The sequence below is a fragment of the Macaca nemestrina genome, chromosome 5, assembly GCF_043159975.1.
Source record: "Macaca nemestrina isolate mMacNem1 chromosome 5, mMacNem.hap1, whole genome shotgun sequence".
Lineage (NCBI taxonomy): Eukaryota > Metazoa > Chordata > Mammalia > Primates > Cercopithecidae > Macaca > Macaca nemestrina.
In genome coordinates, this window is record NC_092129.1 from 166,577,489 (window position 1) to 166,602,020 (window position 24,532).

General features: G+C 40.7%; 1 protein-coding gene across 3 annotated transcripts in view; it reads right to left on the reverse strand.

The window, feature by feature from the left end:
• LOC105482489 (cyclase associated actin cytoskeleton regulatory protein 2) overlaps positions 1-24,532 on the reverse strand; it is a 166,499-nt gene that overhangs the window by 76,826 nt on the left and 65,141 nt on the right. For 2 of the 3 annotated variants that reach the window (XM_071097584.1, XM_011742624.3), the window contains exon 4: positions 19,504-19,581. The exons of the other annotated variant lie outside the window; for it this stretch is intronic. In XM_071097584.1, the coding sequence (XP_070953685.1) occupies positions 19,504-19,581 (78 nt within the window). The remainder of the gene's footprint in view (positions 1-19,503; positions 19,582-24,532) is intronic. 3 annotated transcript variants of the gene reach the window in all.

Sequence of the window (24,532 nt, forward strand, 5' to 3'; positions counted from 1 at the left end):
ACAAATCTAGTGTTACGGGCTGAGTGGTGTCCCCCCACTAATTGATATGATGATGTCCTAATCCTAAGTACTTCAGAATGTGACCGTATTTGGAAATAGGGTTGTTGCAGATGTAATTGGTTAAGATGAGGTCGTACTGCAGTAGGGACGGCCCCTAGTCCTGTACGACTAGGTGTCCCTATGGAAAGGGGAAATGTAGACACAGAGGCAGACACACAGGGAGAAACTATGTGAACATAATGACGAAGTATGATGCATTTACAAGCCAAGAAACACCAGATTGCCAGCAACCCACAAGAAGCCAGGAGGGAGTCCCAGAAGAGATTCTTCCCTTGGGCCATCTGAGGGAGTGTGGCCTTGCCCATGCCTCGACTTTTTTTTTTTTTTGAGTCTCGCTCTGTCGCCAGTCTGGAGTGCAGTGGCACAATCTCGGCTCACTGCAACTTCTGCCTCCCAGGTTCAAGCGATTCTCCTGCCTCAGCCTCCCGAGTAGCTGGGACTACAGGCGCACGCCACCATGCCCAGCTAATTTTTTGTATTTTTAGTAGAGATGGGGTTTCACTGTGTTAGCCAAGATGGTCTTGATCTCCTGACCTCGTGATCTGCCTGCCTTGGCCTCCCAAAGTGCTGGGATTACAGGAGTGAGCCACTGCGCCCGGCCTACGCCTTGACTTCTAACTTCCAGAACTATGAAAGAATACGCTTCTGTTGTTTAAGCCACTAACTTTGTGTTATTTTGCTCCAGCAGCCCTAGCTGACAAATACACCTACAAAACAGAATAGGAAGCTCAAGCTTTGAAGGACAGAAAGGAAAGGATTGTGGTGAGTATAAAATTAGGAACAGAGATAACAGAAAATGTATTGAACTGAAATAGAGTTTTGGTATGAACATCATGAGAATCCAGAGAAAGCCACTCACTCAGTGGTGGGTGACTTCCCACGCCCGAACTCCCCTCCATATGCATGTCTGTCACCTTAAAGAAATAGAAAGCCCAAGTCAAAGCTTTAAAGTGATCACAGGTAAAGAGAGTTGGCATTTAATGACATGGAATGGTAATTAGATTTCTCTCCTTACACTTTGGAGGAGGAGAGGACGGGGTGGAGAAGCTACGACAAGGTCAAGAGAAGGCACTTGCCCAGGGTCATTTTGCTCTTTCAAAGCAGAGGAGGAGATTTTCAGACTTAGAAAAATTGACCAATTAAAAATATGAACAGTGTATCACAAAGAAACATATCCATTTTGCCACTGTAAACAAAACTAGACAGAGATTTATAAGGACATATTTGAGAAACAAATGAATCAGAATGTTATGCAAGGATTAATAGAATATAATGGAAATGGTTATTAAATTAGCAGATATAATCTTGGAACTATCAGGTATTAGCAGAATCTCAAAAAGGATCTCAGATAATAACTGCAAATAATGAACAGCTGAAGAGGAACAAAAGATTCTTTTTGTTTCCCGGAAAAGAATCCCAAGTTTACTTAGTTAATTGAAATAAACAGAAGCAGTTAAAATGTTTTTTCTGGAATATATTATTGTTAAAATGTTAACATCAGACTACTTAAGTTTATCCTTTGGCCAAGTTCAGAAAGAAATAAGGAGTTAAAAATCTGCCATAAAAACCACAGAAATGAAAAGAGAAAGCAAGAACTACTACAATAAAGATACTTGGGCTTCAGGACAAATAACATATCAAAAAGCATGTGTGAACAGCCTAAACTTGGTTATTAAAAAGAATTAAAAAGTTGACTGGATTAAAAAATAAAAGTCAACAATCTTGTTTAAAAAACATACATATTTATGCTGGGTGCAGTGGCTCACGCCTGTAATCCCAGCACTTTGGGAAGCTGAGGTCACCTGAGGTCAGGAGCTCGAGACCAGCCTGGCCAACATGGTGAAACCCTGTCTCTATTAAAAAAAAAAAAAAAAAAAAAAAAGCAAACAAAATTAGCCAGGTGTGGTGGTGTGGTGGCAGGCACCTGTAATCCCAGCTACTCAGGCGGGAGGCGAATCACTTGAAATCAGGAGGTGGAGGTTGCAGTGAGCCGAGATCATGCCACTGCACTCCAGCCTGGGCAAAAAGAGCAAACTCTGTCTAAAAAAAAAAACAAAACATATTTAGCACCAAGTCATCTTGGCAGATGGGGTGGGGGAGAATGGACTGTGAGACTGAATCTGTTTGTGTGAATACCAGAGCAAAGACACTTCAGGCGCTTCCATTTGTCAGGCGCAGCTTCTCATGCATGAGTCCTGCTTCTCTTGCAAGTCCCAGTTCAAGGGGCCCCTTCCTTGTGACCTCTTCTCCAACTCCCCAATCCCTATGCAGCGTTCAGGACTGCTACCTAGGGCTCCCCACCAGCTCAGTAGTTATTACAATGCCCTTATTACAATATACCATGTTTAAGTTTATCTTTTGCCCTCATTAGCCTTTGAGCTTTTAGAGAAAGCAGTTCTTGGTGTCTCCAAGCCCAGCTAATCAAATTATGGAATACACTACATCTGTTAAAATGAAAAATATACAGATTAGGAAGAGAAGGATGGACATTTTGGGCCCTTGCATGAACAAAGACACATTATACATGTTCGTAGCACTTGGGTTGTCCAATGTGATTGGGCTAATGGACCTGCTGCGGAGGAGAAGTTTTGGAGGAGAGGAATCAGAGGCTGGAGTAAGTTGCAAAGGGCCTTGAATGTCATCCTCTGCAGTCTGGAATAGATTGCATAGGCAATGGATTATGGCAGGATTCCTGATTCGATTTGTTTTCTGCTTGTTTGCTTTGTTTTGTAGCAACAGTTATGATGATAAGAATGGAAGACAGACTGCAGGAGGGGAAGCTTCGAGGCAGAGACTGGTTGAAGAGGCCATACTGCAGTGTCTGTCAGAGACTGGTGGGATGGTTTTTCTTCTTTGTCTTTTCTTCATTTCATAGACTTTTAAAAAGCAAGCTTGTAATACCCTTATATTAAAAAAATTAAAAAGCAGGCCATCTTTTTCTCTTCTCTCTTTCTTTCTTCTACCCCCTCCTTTTTTCCCTCCTTCTTTCCTTCCTCCTTCCCTTCCTTCATTTTTACTTCTGTCCTCCCTTCTCCTCTTCTTCCCTCTCATCCTCCTTTCCTTTCCAAATTAGCGCAAATGGGAATGAAGTTTTCACATCCCATAGATTCCCCTGGTTAGGGCATTGTCAGGACTCAGAGATCGGCTGGATGTGAGAGGTGAAGGAAAGGAGAAGTCACAAGGACTTAAGAGTTCTAGTTCACGAGACAGGGTGGCTTGAGGTTCTATCAACTGGGAGAAAGAAGGAGGAGGGAGCCCAGCATTTGGGGGAGGTGTGTGTGGTACAGACGCACTGCATTTGAGCTCCTGGAGGACACCCAGGCCCGGGGCCGTGGAGCAAGAGCCTTCAGCTGGAAACATACAGTGGGCATCAGGAGCAGATGAGTGACGGACCCCACCATAGGAATGGATGAAACTGACAGGGGAGAGACCAGGTTTGAGAAAGTCCTCTTCTGATGACATAGAATGAATCTTAAAGGAATATGTACAGCTAAGGGATAGAGGAAGAGAAATCAGAGAAAGAAATGAAGTAAAACAGACAGAAAGCATAGTTTTATTACCCAAGAAAAGGAAAAACTTTGAGGGTGATGGTCAGTGGTAAAAATTCTTCAAGGAGGCTGAATGGAATGAGGACAATTAGGAAGCGAACAGGGCACTGGGAAAGTCTTTTTTTTGTCAAATGATAAGGAGGAAAGACAGAGGACAGGAGATTAAAAAGTGACAGGGAAGTGAGGACATGAGATCAGGGAGGACAGTGTGTTCCTAAGAAGGCTGGCAGTAAAGAGGAGGACAGAGACATTTTAGGCAGCGAAGGAAGTTGTTTTTGTTTTGTTTGTTTGTTTTTTTAAAATAGAGAACATTGATTTGGTTTGCAGACTAAACAGAAGGATCCAGTAGGGAGAGAAAGAAGGAAACGATTGATTAGATAAGGTTCCAAGGAAGATAGGAGGTCGCATCAACAACACGAAAAGGGATACTTATAATGTTATCAGATTAAAAAAGTATTCTGAATAAAAAGTAATTGAGAGGCTCAGTGCGGTGGCTCATGCCTGTAATCTCAGCACTTTGGGAGGCTGAGGTGGGTGGATTGCTTAAGCTCAGGAGTTCGAGACCAGCCTGGCCAACATAGCGAGACCCTGTCTCTATGAAAAATTAAAAAAAAAAAAAAAAGTCAAGTGTAGTGGTGCAAGGCTGTGGTCCCAGCTACTCAAGAGGCTGAGGTGGAAGGATCACTTGAACCTGGGAGGTGGTGGTTGCAGTGAGCTAAGATCACGATACTGCACTCCAGCCTGGGTAATACAGCAAGACCTTGTCTCAAGAGAAAAAAGCAATTGAAGGGTCTCTATAGGATTGCAACAGATACTATCTAAAAGAGTAAAGTTTATGCCCCATGCAACATAAAATTTTATACATTATACATAATTATTATTAATGATATACAATATATTTTATATATATTATATATATATCATATATATGAAATGTGGAAAAATGCAAGAAGTAAAATTAGTAATAAAGTTAAAACTCTGTTTAGGGGCCGGGCGCAGTGGCTCACGCCTGTAATCCCAGCACTTTGGGGGGCCAAGACGGGTGGATCACAAGGTCACGAGATCGAGACCATCCTGGCTAACACGGTGAAACCCCATCTGTACTAAAAATACAAAAAATTAGCAAGGCGTGGTGGCGGGCGCCTGTAGTCCCAGCTCTTTGGGAGGCTGAGGCAGGAGAATGGCATGAACCCGGGAGGCAGAGCTTGCGGTGAGCCGAGATCGCACCACTACACTCCAGCCTGGGCGATGAGCGAGACTCCATCTCAAAAAAAAAAAAATTTAAAAAAAAACTCTGTTTAGGACATACCGGAAGAACAACTAAACAAAGAACAGAAACAAAGTTAAAAATTGTAATCATTAAGAAAAAACTAACAGTTACATGAAACAACCTAAATGAGAGGATTACATTTAAATCGCAGGTTCTTTTCAAGAAAAATAGATCTTTTCCCAAAATTTATCACAAAGATCTATGCTATTCCTTATCTACATGGGAACAATATTTTTTTCATAAGCAATCCATAGGTCAGGAGATAATTATGGGGAGGTCTTGATGATGATCTTGTTAAGTATGAATCTCCTCTGTGCATCCCCTAAGTATGGGGAGAAAACCCTCTTCCAGACTCCTTGAGTTTCTCTTACTGTAAAAAGTAATTAGGGTTGACTTTCCACAAACAGAAAGACAAGAGGAGGTTTTCAGAGACTCATTTAATAAGTGATCTTGGGAAAAGATCTTAATCATCTAAAATGTCTGGGGTCTGGCTGGTTTTGGATGGTTTACTCATTTTGTCTCTTGTTGAGCACTCGTTATGAGCACTGGTCACGAAGCTGGGCATTCCCCGTCAGAAGTACTGAATAGTCATATTCTATTCTATGAGCTTCTCCCTGGTACTTACTGGCAGTCATTTCAGTGATTATTCACTACCTGAGTCAGCACATAGACTGATCTGGAGACTGGGAAAACCTAAGAGCATCAAGAGTCAATGTAAGGGAAACAACTGAGTTTAGGGTAACCTGATTCGAAATAAAGGTACAAAAATGAATCAAGGAAATGAAAGTGGCCAGATGACATGCTGTAACAGTGCGGGCAGCCCTACATCTCACAGTTCCATTCCTTCATTACTGCCTTGTTACTGATTAACAGCTACACTTCAGCTTCCCTGCCTTGGAGGCTGCAAAAGATGGAGAAAGAAAGAAGAAAATAAGGCCAGGCGTGGTGGCTCACGCCCGTAATCCCACTACTTTGGGAGGCCAACGTGGGTGGATCAACTGAGGTCAGGAGATCGAGACCAGTATGGCCAACATGATGAAACCCCATCTCTACTAAAAATACAAAATATTAGCCGGGTGTGACCACGCACCTGTAGTCCCAGCTACTCAGGAAGTTGAGGCAGGAGAATCACTTGAACCCAGGAGGCGGAGGTTGCAGTGAGCCGAGATTGCGCCACTGCACTCCAGCCTGGGCAACAGAGCGAGACTCTGTCTCAAAAAAAAAAAAAGAAAAGAAAAGAAAAGAAAAGAAGGAAGAAAATAAGACCAAAGTGGTTCAAAGTGGTTCAGAGAAGTATTGTGGGAAAAAGTTCTAAGTGCATAGCCACGTGTTCAGCTCACAGTTCCCTCCCTCACTTCTAACTGACAAGCCACAGGGACAGGATTATCTTTCTCTCCCCTCTCTCCTCACATACTTCCCATTGTTCTTGTCTGTCTCCTGTTCCCATTTAAGCCTTGGGAGATGGAAGAACAAAGAAAAGTTGAATGAGAAGACGAGTGCCAAGGGAGCCCTCCCCAGTGCACTCCTGGGTACAGCCTCAGAATGCTGTGATTCTTTGGTTGCTACTTTTGAAAAAGATAATCCAATCTCAAGCGTGGTATTAAGAGAATTATAGAATGATTTTGAACATATCTGTCCAGGCCAGAGAAACGCTGTCAAGAGAGGAAAAGACAAGAGTTCTCACTTAATCACAAAAAATATTTTTAAAATGTGGGTGGTCCAGTGCTTTTCTATGAAAAGACATTTCAAATTCTAAAGAGTTAAATAAAAGTATTATTGATGATTATTTACTATGACCATCCATCATCAACTTCAGATAGGTAAGTTATGATATATACTTTTTTTATGAACTGTATTGCAGTTAGAATTCATTAGCATCTCTTATAATCAACGTGAACAGTATATTTTAACCGCTTTACAGGATGTGGAGCCATATTTTCCCATTTTAAATAATTAGAAAGGTTTTAGTTGTATCTTGGTTTGCATGATGTATAGTTTGTCCTCTCTGTGCTTAATTTGCTGTCAAGCTGGTAAAATACGAAGCTTCAAATTACAACCCTGCTCCTATGGGAAATATAATCCAATTATGACCATCCAAGAGGAATCCTGTACACATTCAACTATAGGATATTCAGCCAAAGAAAATGATGGGACTCCTGTTGTTCAAGTCATTTAAATCCAATTTGTGTGCTGTGTTGGTCATTATTCTATATAGAGAGTCCATCTGCACACAGCCAGGATAAACCCTGAAGTTCTTCTGCGCTGCAGTTTCTGTAGTTCAAGCTGCATAATTACAATCGTCGGAGGACTGACATTGGACATTCACAACCATTTCATTGCCTCAAGAAAGTACCGTTTTTCACAATTTACATGAAAACTCTGCACAGGGAAGAATCCATCTAATTGGAACATTTTTCAGCAGCATTTAAATATCAGGCCAGCTGGATCTCCACAGCCCATGTGAATTTAATCAGCACATTCTTCCCAGAACCTATATTCTATAATCATTGAAGGCTTGAGCGACATCTGTCACCCAAATCTGGTTGCCGTCATTTCTCTTCGTTAGCGCCACACATCTAGAAATGAACCATTTCGTGGTCCCCTCAAAGGCATTCATTTAGTAAAAAGGGGTGTAAGAGAAACAAACCTTTGAAATGAAATGCCTCACCAACACCATCTCGCTTGTTCTTCTCTAATCTTTCCATTTCCCATAAGGAATACTCTTTCAAGGCTGATCCAGGACTTACATGTTACCAGTTATGCTGTCAACTGATAACGAAGTCCTTACCAAATACACCTCCAAATATCAAGTTCCTTTTCAGTAAAAGATAACAGCATCACCAAATAACAATGTCCCTCCTTCACTCGGTTCCCTTCCCTGCACCACTGTGATCCATGAACCTAGCTTTTCTTTCTTTTTTTCCTTTTTTTTTTTTGAGACGGAGTCTTGCTCTTTTGCCCAGGCTGGAGTGCAGTGGCATGATCTCAGCTCACTGCAACCTCAGCCTCCCAGGTTCAACCTATTCTCCTGCCTCAGCCTCCTGAGTTGCTGGGATTACAGACGCACGTCACCACACCCGGTTAATTTTTGTATTTTTAGTAGAGACAGGGTTTCACCATATTGGTCAGGCTGGTCTCAAACTCCTGACCTTGTGATCTGCCTGCCTCGGACTCCCAAAGTGCTGGGATTACAGGTGTGAGCCACCGCGCCTGGCCGAACCTAGCTTTTATTCCTCAAACAAAACAAGTGACTCAGAACCCGAGCCTCTCTTCTCGTCAAACTTGGCATCTAATAAAAAATATGAAGACCACAATATGTCAGAAAAGCAGAGAGACATCAACCCTAAAGATCCCTGAGGCTCTGCAAATCTTGTTGAGGGGATGGAAAATATGCACAAAAAATAACAGTAGAAGTGTTTCTAAAATAACACAGTGATTTTAGAAGTTACTTGTGGTTTGACAGAGGTGCTGAGGAAGTTCAAATAACATCACCCTGACCTTATTTTCCAAAGTATGTTCTCACACAAATGAAATAATAGATGTAGATGTGCTAAGTGCCCTGACTACTATAGAGTAGGCATGCAATAAATGCTTAGTGAAAGAAAAGCTTGAAAAATAAATTAATGGAGTTGAGGAAATTAAAGAGGGCTGCAGTATGTAAGATGAACAAGACCTGACAAAGATCTGAAGCAACTACTTACAGGCAAATTTATCTAACAAACGATTCCAGATATGGAAACACTAGTTCTCAAAGCAGTGGATGCACCAAAACCTGACAACACCATCTTTTTTTTCCTGATTAGTTTATGGGAAAAAAAATAATCAAACAAGAAGGACATTTTCGAGGTGTTTGCCACTATAAACTTAAGTATGAAGCTGCACTAGGGGAAGGGATTTAAGGGATTTGGAGAATAGAACAACAACAACAACAACAAAACTGTGTTTTTTTCCTCTTTCTCGATTAGTTTGAAAAATGTCTTTCCTCTTAAATAAACAGACATCAGCTAATGAGGGGAGGGACTAAAAAATGGAAAATGGTAAACTTTGGTCTTCATTATTCTGGCAATGCTGACTAGGCTTGTTCAAAATTTTATGTTTTAAAATCTCTGGACGGCACAGTGTATTTGAATTAGCTTGGTGTACAGTAGTTTGTCTTCTCCTAAAGACAATTATGTAAAATTTATTTAGATTATTTGTAGTTTTAGTACTTATGGAAGTGTCTGCATTTTCAATTAAGAGCTAAACGTACAAATTAAAAGTACTGCACAGTGAAGCTTCAATCGAGCCCTCACTGGTTGGGGCACATAAACACTAATATCAAATGATGGTTTTGTCATGTGATCCACCCCCCCAGCACATACAAATATAGAACACGACCATAAAAAGCAACGAACCATGCCCTCTGCTAAGTAATTTATGACAGCAGATCCAGACTGGAATGCCAGCTGGAATTACCTTCTCCTTGCCTTCACTTTTCGCATATACAGCTTTGTACAGATGATAGAAGCTATGTCCGGCAAAGAGGATCTAAGTGAAGGCTGCTGAAACAATGAACAAGTAGCAAATCTAAATAAAAGGTCAAAATACGTTTGACTTTTAAAAAGATTTTGTTGAATGACACAGTGACCTCTTTCTCAATTACTTTTTGATTCAGGTCATGAGAGAAAAAAACTTGCAACACTTACAACTTCTTATATCCGATCGATGGTGGTTAAGCAAGCAAATATTTAACCTCACAGTGGAAAATGATATATCATTGATATTTTACTAAAAACACAAAGTGATCTCAATATTTAACTAAAATGGAGAATAAAAAATTCCCTAGTCAAATATTAGTACATACACAGTTTTATCGTTTATGTAGCATTTGCCACCAAGGCAGTCTGGAATTCTAACGAACTTAGTATGGAGCAGTTGATCAAACAAAGGATATTATCCTTCTTTATGAACCTTTACCCCCCGGATAATCTCCCGAATCCCCAGGGTGCGATAACCACCTCACTTCCTTTGGGCAGCCATTCATTATCTAATTCATGTCTTATACAAAAAGAGATGAGCTAATGTGCCTTATCAGATTAAAAAAAAAAAAAAAAGGTCACCATGAGTGATGTTCCAACAGGACAGGATCTTAGCAAATCCCTTCTGCCTCCACAGTCCTGGGTTTCTAAATACCTATAAAGCTACCAACTCATAGTCACAGCTCACAGGCTCACCCACAGCTTTATGTTGCTAAAGCAAACAGTCTGGGCAGAAGAATGACAGAATTACTCTCTTTTCTGATTACCTCCCTCTCTGCATCCTGATAAACTAATGATTAGCTTTCCTGTTGGGATTCAGCCCTGACTGGGTAGCTTCAGGCTGTCAACTCAAGCAGACCCTGATGATATCACACAAATCCCTGCCTCACCTTCCTTCCCTGGTGTTTTATTGTGTGTTAACCAGCATCTACATCCAGCACGGGCAGCAGCCCTCATCCGCTAGCCACCATGTAATGACCAAGGTAATTCTCCTGCCATTGGAAGGCCCATAGGAAAAGGAAAAAGGCTTCTTTTTGCCTCACTTCTCCACCTTCTGCTACTCAGAAAGTTGCTGTTTACATAAAAGCAATCTTGTAAGTATCAGAATGCAACTGGTTTTTACCTATACTACATAAATTATATCTAAGCAGATATTTTAGTGGAACTTAAACTAATACGCTTCTCCAGAAATTAAAAGCATATATTGCCTTTGGGTGCTTTTGAGTTGGTGGTGAAGAAAACTAACCCATTCAGCACTATCAACTGTAGCAGAAACTTACGCATATTTATGAAGTGAGACTATCGAGGTAATTTGGAAAAGGCCATAAAGTGAGTCACTGGTTTAGATTCGAAGGTGCTACTCCTTCCTGAAACTGTCACTCCAGACCACCGGGAAATACCATGGCTAAACGGAAACGTAACTGAGCGTGATACAAAGAGTGAAACTTTTTTACCTTTTACTTCTCTTGTAGTTTTTTTCTGTTTCCAAGATCAACGAAACAGATATTTAAAAATCCATTAAAAATCCTTGCTGTGCACATATAATTAACAGTAGATACTCAACAGAATATCTTCTTGATGCCTTTGTATTAAGAAAAACCCAACTTCACAGCAATGTTTCAAAAAAGACATTTCATTTTACATTAGGGCCAGAATTACTTTATTGCATTATGTTATCTGTCATATGGCCCTTGACAACAGAACTTAGCAGCACTAATCATGGCCAAATCTTTCAGGAAGATTCAGCAATTCTGATTGAGCAATGCTATGACATTTTCTGGGCATGGACTTAGAAACACTTGGGAGTTTGGCTCTGTGCTCCTTCGTTTGCTTTTCCTTTGCAATTTCTAGACCTGCCACTAGCACCAAGTAATTTACCCAAGGTATGCTCTGAGATCAGTCACATGACTACTTTGTTTGGCACTTTAAAATACTGTACAGTAACTTGACACCTTATAGTTTAGTAAAACATTTTATAGGTAAAAAGGATAAACTCACTGTAATTAAAAGAAATTTTGAAATATTATATACATACATAGATACATATATTTATACTCAAGTGCAATAAAAATTCAGCTGTTAGATTTCAAAGTCTTTCTTGTCTTTCCCTGGATGGCTAGAGAAATGGGGTATTAGTCTGGAAAATCCCTATGAGTTTTTGGAAAGATAATACATTTCCACAGAGAGAGAGCTCATTTTAGCCAAACCAAGTGACTCGCTCTGGTGGACTGGCCAAATGCTCACCAAATCTGTTACTTCTTCCTTCCAGGCATAGAGGTGGGTTAAATTCCCCAGTCTCCTTTGCAGCTAGGAATGACCAGAAGGCTGAATGAAGGTGAGGTGCCGTAGGCCATTTCCAAGCCCGGCCCATAAAACATTCCTGCATTCTTTTCCAATTCAATGGCTGAGGACTTAAGAGGAGTTGGGTGCCCCAAGATGGAAGAAGCCTGGTCCTTGAACGACCATGTGGAAGACTGGCAACCAAAAACACAGGAGCAGATCTTATGTGAGCAAGAAAAAAAAAATCTCCTCTCTTAAGCCTTTGAGATTTGGGGACTCTTTGCTAAAGCAGTCAGACAACACTGACTAATAATAAACTTTTCTAGTCAGTCACATGACCCTCGTGGCCTTTTCTCATTTAATCCTCCCAATAATCCTTTGAGGTAGGAATGATATGTTATCCCTGTTTTAATGACAAGAAAACATGGGCTGAGAAAGTTTAACTGCCTTCCCCCAGGTGGGTAACTTGACAAGTTGTTTTGGTTAGAGTGGGTCAGTGGATTACCAAGTTAATTCTCCAGTTGACACCGAGAAAAAGATAGAAGATTCACAAACTTAGAAGACACAGATGAATTTGTTTTTCTTGCATTTGGATTAGCAGAGCTAATGAGGACAAAATGTGAAATTCAAATCCAAGTAGGCCCAAGTCCAAAGTTTCTACTCTTGACCACCCTCACAAATTAATATGTTTTATTAAAATCCCGAACATATTTATGCCCACTAATAATCTGGATCTCTCATGCATCTAAATAATTAGCTTAAGTCCTAAGATCACTGCCGCTAGGCTTTTTTGCTTAATGTGAACAAATTATTAACAAATTCGATGACTGCTCCATGCCTTAGAAAATCCTTATTGAGAAAGTGCTGGGCACGTGTATTCACTCAAGAGAGGGAGGAATGGCCAAGAGGGGTCGCTACCCCTCCTTCTCCTTCTAGTTTTTCAGATTCTATAAACAATGAAAGGAAAGAGAATCAGTTTTAGATGCCTGCTTTATGCACAGGAAGGCACTATTTCCTTTTAAAGTACAAGTTCTAATAAAGACAAGAAAAGGAGAGGGAGGATAGTAGCAACGCTCTCTCTCTCCCTTATGGAGGAATACAGAACTCAGACTTCCTAGATAGAATAAAACCAACCGGGCAGTCAGTGACCATAAATCATCTTCCCTGAAGTTGAAAAACTTAAGATTAATTTTTTCTCTATGTGCAGGTGCATACTGATTCCATGCAAATACACACACACACACACACACACACACACACACACACACACACACACACAGAGATCACTTCACTGTCAGGTCTTAGCAGCACAAGAAATGCTGGAGAAAACAGGGAAAGTGTGAAGGCAGCAGAAAGCCTGCTGCACTTATGGCCCATGAGCTGCAGTTCTCCACCCTCCGGGTGCTTCCCTTCTTGCTCCTGCAAACTACTCAGGGCTAGACTGGTGGGACGTCAGTGGGAGACCTCCCAGGAATTCCCTGAATGATAGTCTAAGCCAGGGTGGGGGCTTCTTGTCCATTTTCCATGTGAGAATCCTTCCATCAACTGGAAGAGGATGGGCTTGACAAATTCTAGACTATAAGAACTATAAGTACGGGGCCAGGCACGGTGGTCACGCCTGTAATCCCAGAACTCTGGGAGGCCAAGGCAGGCGGATCATGAGGTCAGGAGATCGAGACCATCCTGGCCAACACGGTGAAACCCTGTCTCTACTAAAAATACAAAAAATTAGCCGGGCGTGGTGGTGGGCGCCTGTAGTCCCAGCCCAGAGGCAGGAGAATGGCGTGATCCCAGGAGGCAGAGCTTGCAGTGAGCCAAGATCGCACCACTGCACTCCAGCCTGGGTGACAGAATGAGACTGTCTCAAAAAAAAACCAAAAAAAACAAAAAACCAAAAACCTGTAAGTACTATAAGAACTGGGCCATTCTTTTGCCCAAAGATTATTTATGTAAAATACAACAAGGGGAGACAGGAAAAGCTGAGATGTTTTGCAAATGTTTCATAATGTGCTTTATGTCATGAGCATGTAATAAATAAATGAGAAAGATGATTCTGAACTGCAAGGTGTGACCACTAGCGCATCTTAAGATCAGTTCAGTGGGTCATGACCACAGCACAGAATAGACTAGAAGAAAAATGTCAGAATGCAGTGTACATGGTAAGAATATGTTTTGTGAAACTGGGTGGAGGAGTAAAATATTCTTTTTTCTGTGGGTCAAGGCTGAAATGTTGGAATGTCCTAGTATTAGAGAATGCAAGGGACCTGTTTCCTCATTGCCAAAGTGAGAAAGGAAATTTGAAATTGGGGGTCACCACTGTCAATCAGGGCTGTCAATGAATCCCTTATCTTGCTTCTGCCAGGATAGATGGAAAAGTGAAGGTGGAGGAACTGAAGGGCACATTCTGGTCTGTGGCCTGAGGTCTTATAAAAAAAAAAAAATTCAACATGGATAGAACTGGAGATTTTTATGTTACATGAAATAAGCCAGGCACAGAAAGACAAACATTGCATGTTCACACTTACTTACGGGATCTAAAAATTAAAAGAAGTGAAATCATTGACATGCAGAGTAGAGGGATGGTTACCAAAGGCTGGGAAGGGTAGTGGGGGAGCTGAGGTGGGGAGGTGGGGATGGTTAATGGGTATGAAAATAGTAGTTAGAAAGAATGAATAAGGCCTACTATTTGATAGCATTACAGGGTGACTGTAGTCAATAATAATTGCACATTTTAAAATAATGAAGAATAGGCCAGGCACTGTGGCTCATGCCTGTAATTCCAGCACTTTGGGAGGCCAAGGCGGGTGGATCATGAGTTCAGGAGTTCAAGACCAGCCTGACCAACATGGTGAAACCCTGTCTCTTCTAAAAAATACAAAAATTAGCTGGGTGTGGTAGCACGTGCCTATAATCCCAGCTACTCAGGAGGCTGAAGCAGGAGAATCGCTTGAACCCAGGAGGCTGAAGTTGCCGTGAGCCAAGACAGTGCCACTGCACTCCAGCCTGGGTGACAGAGCAATATTCCGTCTCAAAAAAAAAAAGAAAAGAAAAGAAAAGAAAAGTTAAGAGTATAATCGTGTTGTTTGCAACACAAAGGATAAATGTTTGAGGGGATGGATACCCCGGTTATTATGTACAGCATGTCTGTATCAAATCATTTCATGAACCCCATAAATACATATGGCCTACTATGTACCCACAAAAAGTTTAAGAAAATTCATTACCTTAGAGTTCAGCAACAAGGGAATGAGAGAATCCCTATTAGTTTTCTATTGCTGTATTACAAATTACCACAACTTAGTGGCTTAAAACAATATCCATTTATCATCTCACAGTTTCTGTAGGTCAGAATTCTGGGCCAAGGCAGAGCTAGGTTCTCTGCTCAGGGTCTCACAAGGCTGACATGAGCCACAACCGAACACTAATGTTGGTTTAATTTTGCCTTATGCTGTGGCAGCAAGAGTGGTCACTTGCATTCATTAGCAGGATCCAAGGGACTCCCTGGAAGGTCCTCCAGCCCTAAAAGATCTTCCCTCCCCAATGCCCAAAACTCCTATTGAAGATTCATTCTATAATCTTTTCTCTCAGAGCCCTGTTACAACGCTAAGTAAATAATTATATGAGTCATTATTTAGTAACTCATCCACTAGATATTGAACTGACTTGTAACAGACAGCTATATAGTGTGCACAAGAAATAAACCTCTGTGGTTATCCATCACTAAGATTTTAGAGATGTTTGTTACTACAGCATAACACGGTGTACTTTGCTATAGAAATGGTAGGAGAAGAGAATATGAAGAGAATATGAATTTGAGATTTGACCACCAAGGGATTCTGTGCTTGCTGGGATTTTGGATGGTAATGACTGAAGTCTTGCTGCTCAATGTGTAGTGAGAAATCAGCAGCACCAGCATCGCTGGGGAGCCTGTTAGAACTACAGACTCTTGCGCCCCACTTGAGACCAACTGAATCAGACTCTGCACTTTAACAAGATCTCCAGATGATTCAAATCAATACTGAAGTTTGAGAAGCAGTGGTCTAGAGACAGTTGGAAATGAAATTCGGAAGCACCTGAAATAAATCTGAGCTCAAATTATAACAGTGAGAGCCATCCATACAGCACAGGATCCAAAGTGCGGTCTCTGGACCAGGAGTATCACATCATCTGGGGACTTTTTAGAACAGCAGAGTCTTGGGACTCAACCAAGACCTACTGAATTAGAAGCTCTGTAAGTGGGGCCCAGCAATCTGAGTTTTGACAACCCTGCAGGGAACTGTCATGCACGCTAAGGGTGGAGAATCGCTGCTGTGTGTCAATGAGAGCTGAAATTACAGCAGTTAATTCTCTTCCTCCTGAAAGGAGGAGGACAGTAAGACACAAATGGTTACAATAATTGTTCCTATGAGAAAATATGATCTGCATTATGATACTCATCTTTAAGATGCATCTTCTAGAATGCATACTGGGTGGATCAAGGTCTGGCCATAGACTGTTTTCACCACTGTGGCGATTGTGTGACAGACGCAGTTGACAGCAATGACTTGAGCACACCCTGAGAGTGATCTTGTATGGCAGATCCACCTGAATGTGTGTTCAGAGTTTGCAACTAAAGAATCTGGGAGTGGCCAACCTGGAGATCCATTGCTCTTCTATGAGGAACATTTGAGTCCCTGGTGCTTCCCGGGGAATGCCGTGGAACACCGGCCATGTGGGGGGATGGAGGCCTTTTGTTTTAGGTTAAATGAAGGTTATCAGGTGGAGGTTGTTAGATGGAGGATGTTACATGAAAATGCTACGTAAATTACATGCCTTTCGCAAGTGGTTGTAGTTCTCCTGTCCAGCCCTCTGCTACTGGACTCTCTCCCCTGTATGCAAGTCCCCAATAAAACCCGAGGTCTCGTTTGCTGGTTGTGGGACTTCTCTTCAGCCTCATGAGCCTGTACCACCCCCACTGGAGTGGATAGGGGTTCCGAACAACATGTGGGAATCTCTCAGGTCTGCTTTTCTCTCAGGTGGAAGTCGTAGGATGGTGTTCTGAATAAAGAGGAAAGGGAAGTAGAGGGAAGGGCCAGGAAGGGAGGTAGGCATCATAAGCCTGCTCGGCATTTTGCTGGTCCTGGTCCAGGCCTTACTGCACATGGAGCACTGTGGTAAGTGCTGCCAGGCATTTCCAGTGCGTGCCTTCCTGGGAACCAGTTTCCCTCCCCTTTATCAAGAATTCAATAGAGCCAGGCACAGTGGTTCACGCCTGTAATAACAACTCAGGAGGCTGAGGTGGGAGGATCACTTGAGCCCATGAGTTCGAGGCTGCAATGAGCTAGGATTGCACCACTGCACTCCAGCCTGGGTGACAGAGCAAGAGCAAGAATCCATCTTTAAAAAAAGAAAAGATAAAAAAAGAGAGAGGATGCAGTAGAGTAAGTAAGAAAGGGAAACTGTAGATATGACCAAGAATCTGCACAGCCACATGCTAAGCCACACAGTGTCCCTGACCCTGGCTCATGCTGGAATGCCACAGACCCAACGCCTTCATTCATTGTTCATTCACTCACATTTTCATCCATGTCTAGTGAGTGGCTTTTTTGTCTAAGGCCTGCAAAGCCATTGGAGAGGCCTCTTGTTCTGAGGCTTAGGGAAGGGATGGAGTGGTAACCCAGTGAGGAAAGTCACAGTTCTTCTACCTGAGAATCTCAATTGGACCAACTCTCCTCCCACTTCACAGAAAAGGCAGGCTAAGGCCGAATCTACAACACATCACTTTGTGATTTCCCAGTTTCACTTTGCTCTTCTGCAAAGCAGAGATTGAGAAGACCAGGGAGGACAATGCATCCATGATGGAACACGGAATATTTTCACCCCTACAGAGCCTCCTACCTAGGCTGTGAGCTCACTCCTTTCATGTGGAGGGAGGTGACATATCCATCTCAGGTGGGGGCTGACAGCTCTGGTTGGAAGTCCGAATAACCCATGAAGCCCATAGAAATCTCAAAGCCCAGGCCACTCCTCAGACCAATGAAGTCAGAGACTCTTGGGTTGGGACCTGGGTACTGGTATTTTTAAAAAATTTTGCAGGTGATTCTACTGCACAAACATGGCTAGAAACGACCATTCCAGGGAGGGTCTCGGGTCTCAGGTCTCGCCCCTTTATGGAGCTGAGTGTCATCCCCTGAAGGTGAAAGTTCTGGATTCCCAGGATTCTTAGCTCAAATTTTTCAATTTCAGGAGTTTGTTTTATAATTCAAAGTGAGCTATTACATTTAAGCTATTGTATCATAACGTATACTCAATTTATTTTTTACTTATATAAATGTTACTAAATTTCAAATGCAGAATATTTAGCCAAAAGAACAATTTTTATTTTTTTCTGATATAGCAAAGTATGCCAGTAGTAGGACTACTTTTTAATGAATAATTTCATTTGTGACACAATTAGCATAGTCAAAAGTTGTCATTATGAACCCTTGGTAGAGGGAATGCAGTTATTTGCATGATACAATGTCAGTAGTTTGGGCAGGTGGTGACTACGCTTTGGTTTAGAGAGTGGGAAATTTGGCCGGGCGCGGTGGCTCAAGCCTGTAATCCCAGCATTTTGGGAGGCCAAGACGGGCGGATCACAAGGTCAGAAGATCGAGACCATCCTGGCTAACATGGTGAAACCCCGTCTCTACTAAAAAATACAAAAAACTAGCCAGGCGAGGTGGCGGGTGCCTGTAGTCCCAGCTACTCGGGAGGCTGAGGCAGGAGAATGGTGTAAACCCAGGAGGCGGAGCTTGCAGTGAGCTGAGATCCGGCCACTGCACTCCAGCCTGGGCGACAGAGCAAGACTCAGTCTCCAGAAAAAAAAAAAGAGAGTGGGAAATTTACAGGGCCTAGGGAATGAGACGGACCTCCGCCAACCATTACTTGGCTCTTAACATCTGTTCCCACAATTTTATTCCTTCTGTATTAAAATTTACCATGGTCCTTACTTGGTAATTTTACAATAGATTAAAAGTTGTTAAAATTACTACATTGGTAATATCATTGCAGTTAGCATCAGATCCTCTAACACCTCTAAATATCTTTAACCTAAGAAAAGTTCATTCATATTTATGATGGAAGAGAAAGGGGAAGTGGACTATGCCTAAGTTCTTAAAGACTCATGAAAATTCTTTCCAATTTTGGTGTTTTGAGAATGAGGATCAGCAGCATAGGCCTCACCCAGGAGCTTATTAAAAAGCAGAATCTTGGGACACAATCCAGGCCTGATGAACCAGAAACTGCAACGAAGCTCCGTAGACGACCCATAAACACAAAACACTTAACCACCGGTTTAGCCCATCTATGCTACTTAGGAAATAGGAGCTAATAAAATCCATACATGGAGGTTAGAGATGATCATAGATGTGAACAGTTTTTGACAACAAAGCAGCTCAAAATCTGGGCTAAAAATTAGTTATAAACACTTCCGTGATTATAAAAGGTTGTGAGACTAGTATAAAGATGATACAAGTCAACTCACCTTTTAAACTGGTAATGTTCATTTGTTACAGTAAGAATTTGACCATAATGACATATTAGTAGTAAGAGAACACATTGCTTTCTTTCTTCTTTTTTTCGCAAATGGCATACTTAAAAAAAAAACAAAAAACTTGTCTGCTATTAATGAGATTATGAGACAGAAGAATTGTTCTAGACCAGGATCCAGATTACAGACAGAACCTACATGTGCTCTAAGTCTCATTTTGAGGAGGTCAACTATAATAAATGCTTCTGTTGCCTCCTTGTTTTCCATCTTACACTGCCCATACCTTGGGACACCTTCCCTCTCAGGACACTGTCTTACCTCGTGGGGTTGCTGGTACTGAGAGGCCATCAGAAGGAAAGACCGCTGGGCCTGGAAAGCGCTGTGCACCATTTCTGCCTGGGAACAAAGAGGAAGATGGCAGTTTCCATGTTTGATTCCTAAAAATTGTTACCATATAATCAGGCAATTCCACCCGTAGGTATATACCCAAGAAAAATGAAAATATATCTTCACACAAAAACTTGTAAATGAATGTTCATAACAGCATCATATAATAACCAAAACATGGGAACAACCCGAATATCCATCAACTCGTGAACCAATAAACAATATGCGATTGATCCATACAAGAGAATATTATTCAGCATGAAAAACAGACGAGGTACTGACACCTGCTACGACACAGGTGACCCTTGAAAACATTATGCTGAGTGAATGAAGCCAGTTGCAAAAGAGTACATTTGTATGATGTCATTTATATAAAATGTCCAGGAGAAGCAAATCAATAGAGACAGAAACCACTACAGATGAGTGGGTGCTGGGGCTGCTGGGAGGGAGGAATGGGGAGTGAACTGCTAATGGGTATGGGGTTTCCTTTGGGGGTGGTGAAAATGTTCGGGAAATAGACAGTGATGATGGTTTCAAAACTTGGTGAATATACTGAATCATACACTTTAAGAAGGTGAATATTATGACATGTGAATTATACTTCAATAAAGTTGTTAAAAAATGTTGGAGCCCCAAAGTGCACTTGTTTTCAAAGGCTGTCTCTTATCCTCTTTCACATATGCCCAAATTCTATTCTACACCTTCGGGAGGAAAGAGAATTGTCCTTTAAACCATCCCCATTTAGATATGCTCAATGAAAGCCAGTGGCTTCTAATCATTAAGATGAGCCCAGGAGAGATTTTAGTGCCATCTGGGCCCTGGTAGAGGGGGCCCCACCTGGACTCAACACCCCATAAGGAGACGTGCAAGCAGGAATGCCCTCAAACACATATTCTCTTACCTTCACCCTTGATTCATTCAACTAATTTGTTAATTTTGGTTTTTTTGGGTTCTTTTTTCTTTGTTATGTTAATTTTAAAAATTAAACAAATTACAGAAGTGTACCAAGAAAAAAAATCCAGATCACCCATAATTAACCATTTTGGCATTTTTTTCTAGTTTTTAAGAAAATTCATGCAGTTATTCTTTTAAGATAAAGGATACTGACTTGGAATAATTTTTTTTTTTTTTTTTGTAATACGGAAAGTTTCAAAGATTAGACAAGGCATGGTGGCTTATGCCTGTAATCTCGGCACTTTGGGAGGCTGAGGTGGGTGGGTCACCTGAGGTCAGGAGTTCGAGACCAGATTGGTCAACATGTTGAAACCCCCGTCTCTACTAAAAATACAAAAATTACCCATGCATAGTGGTGCACGCCTGTAGTCCCAGCTATCTGGGAGGCTGAGGCAGAAGAATCATGTGAACTTGGGTGGCGGAGGCTGCAGTGAGCTGAGACTGTGCCATTGCACTTCAGACTGGGTGACAGAGGGAGACTACGTCTCCAAAAAAAAAAAATGTTTCAAAGATTACAGGGTTTTCGTTGTTGTTTGTTTGTTTTCTTTTTTTGTCTGTTTTAGAGACAGGATCTCACTCTGTCACACAGGCTGCAGTGCAGTGGTGTAATCTTAGTTCACTGCAGCCTTCAACTCTTGGGCTCAAGCAATCCTCCTGCCTCAGCCTCCTGAGTAGTTGGGGCCACAGGTGCACACTACCACACTCGACTAATTTTTACATTTTTTAGTAGAGATGAGTTCTTGCTATGTTGTCCAGGCTGGTCTTAAACTCCTGGGCTCAAGTGATCCTCCTCTCTTGGTCTCCCAAAGTGCTGGGATTACAGGCATGAGCCACCACACCCAGCAAAGATTAAAGTTTAAAAAAAATGCCTCACAACCTAGAAATAATCATTAAATGAACATCATTGTAACCACCTTTTAAGAATATATGCAGAGAGACTTATAAAATGGGGTCATACCTAGTGCTACACTTTTTTCTTTTTAAAAAATATTTTACTTTTAAAATTAAAAATTTTAACCACTAGTCATTGAACAAAAAAGCATACATTTTAATTATGATTGAATAGTAGAGATGAAAATGAAAAAGAACTGTTAAACTTCAAAGAAAAGTTTCTGTACCATAATAGTTTTTATGTCCTAAATGATCATTCTAAGGTTAAAAAAAAATTATAAAATGTTGAGATTGGGGTAATTATGTGTTGCATTCTAAAAGACATGTTATAATTCTAGATAGTATTGATTGACTTCTTGCTGGGAAAGATGAGAACATAAGTACTTACACTTTTTCCATCTCTGATCCCTATCTTCCATAGTTTTTAGTTATTATTTTTATTTTCTCCAAACTGATAGCATTCATATTTGATCTGTAATATTAGTGTACATAGTTATTAAGTATTAGTTCTGCATTTAAGCAAACCTAATGATTCTCACCTTAACTTCTCCGTTTCTGAGTTATTTTTATTTTTTTTAATTGGCTGGACATTCGTTATTGCGTATTTTCTTCAACAAGGTCTCAAAGTTGTTTTAGTTCTTTCAGGTTGAAGCATGTCTCCCTGTTGTCTTTATATTTTAACAACATCTTGATGGGATATAATAACCTTGAGTGATTTTCTCTCTCTATTTTCAGAGAGCGTGGCCCCAGCTGTGGCAATAGTGATGTCTGAGACTAGCTTGATTTTTTTTCTCCCTTGTAGGAAATTGACTTATTCTGATTTGGTATCTCAAGAATTATTTCTTTATCCTTGAGGTTTAATAGCTTAACTAAGATATGTTTGCGTTTTGAGCATTCCATAGTATATTTCCTGGAATAGACTTGGTCCTTTCTTCATTTCTGGGAAATTTTATTATATCTTTCAGTGTCTCTTCTGTTCCTTTTGTTAGAGTCTCTATTCAGGGACCCAATTATCCTCATAGTGTAGAATATTTGAATGTCTTAATATCTTTTAGAGTCTGTCTTTAATCTCCTTGTCTGTTATCTGTATTCTCTGTGATTATAAGAATACTTTTCATATTGTTAGTAAACAAACTTTCAACAGGTCTCATATATGTTACCATTTCTAATTTATATATCATTTTTGCATTAATGTGTTTAATTCTTGATTTGTCAGACTTTAAATCTCCCTTTTCATTTCATTCTTGTTTTATCACCTTGTCTTTAGGCTATTTTAAAAATACTTTTTATACTTTGTTAAATTCTAAGAGTACAAGTTATCTTCTTATTAAGTCATTGTGAGGAATCTGTTTCTGTTCCTTAAGTCCCGTCTTCTTCAAGCCCACATCTTTCTACTTTGCATGCCAGCCTCCTTTCTGACGCAGTACTTGTAGCTGCCACACTGGATCTTTCCATTTTGCACGTATTTTAATTTTTTCAGATATTTTAATTTTTCTAATAAAATGTGGGTGATTCCTTGCCATCATATTGGAGATCAGCTTCTTTGCCCTTTCAAGCAAGAATCTGGGGGCTAAATGCTTTCTGCTCTCTATTCTTCAACGCCTGCTAGAACAGGAAGAGGAAGAATCTGGCTGAGGTGATGTCATCTTTATTTGTGTCTTCAAGTGCTGCTCATTCTTCTGGGAATTTGCTAAATACCCCAAACCAGGATTCACTCCACGTACTTGGAACACACAACATTCGGATGGAGTGGTCCCTTACGACTTTAGATCAGTTCTCCAATTCAGAACCTAGACATGAGGGCTTTACATCTATAAACAGAAGCAGTCCACAGTGTTTTTTTTCTTGCTTCGTATTCTCCTTTCCTGATATCATTACCCCTAAGGAATGTCTTTAAGGGGGGTTGGAGGCAGGGTTAGAAATCAAAAGCCACTCAGTCACCAGTTACTAAAATGTATTGCTTTAGGTTATGGGTTTTTTGTCTGCTTACTATTAGTGAGGTGTTTTTCTTTAACTCTTTTTTTTTTTTTTTTTTTTTTTTGCTCCTTTTTGGGGAGAGAAAAATTCTGTGATTCGGTTTTATTTGGTCATGAGTTTATATTCTTCTATACATAATTTCATTTTTAATCTCTTCCTTTTTAGCTCCACATCTGTTTATGGGCAGTTTCTATCTCTCTGCAATCTTGGATATGACTGACTTCTCTAATAGATAGGCAAGAACTTGCTTAATACATTTTCAAAAACAGATACCAAAACAACAAAATAACAACCGGAGGATTAGGTTAATTTCATCCCCGTGTCAATATCAGATAACTTTCTGGGCTGGAAGGGTAAATGTGTTAACTAACGGAAAATGACTAGTTTTTGTCAAACCACTTCATATTAACGTTTTGGCATCTGACAAATGTTCCAAAATATAACTGAAATGAACGAACACCTTATTCTTGCTTCTAACATTCTTGTCACTTCTCATCCAAGGATATTTTTTCCCACTGAGAAGAAAATGCTTGAAATCAAACCAAGATTTGTAGACTATTTACATTAAAATCACAAATTCAATCATCATTAACACAATAGGTATAAGTCTCCTGAATGTTTAAATTAGTATATGTTTTTCTCAAAGCCATTTTGGAGTACACCATCTTCTTTCTCTTTGTCCTGGTAGCCTGATTGCTGGGACTATATTGCTCAAGATCTCAAATTTTGGATATTCATTAGGGAAGAATAGAGGGCTTTCAAATTTCACTGTCCTGGAGGCCATTATGACATTGTGAATGGGAAGCTCTGAGCTATGCAGTATTTTTCCATGTATCAAAACATATATTTCAGTGATTCAGAAGGACTTTTGTCGGTCTCTAATGACCACGTTTCCAAATAAAAGACTACAAAATACAACTTTGCACAGCTTGGCTATAAATAAAATAAGTGCACTTTTCCCCAGCAACGATAATATAGAGGTAATGTCCTCATCTATGACAAGCTTTGCAGAGCCGACTGAATTGTAGTTGCTGTGGAAACAGTAATTTGGATGGTCTGACTTCTGCAGTTAAAATTGTAGCTCAGAGGTGGCATTAACAATATTTTTGTAGTTATCCCAAGATGAGCATGATCATTA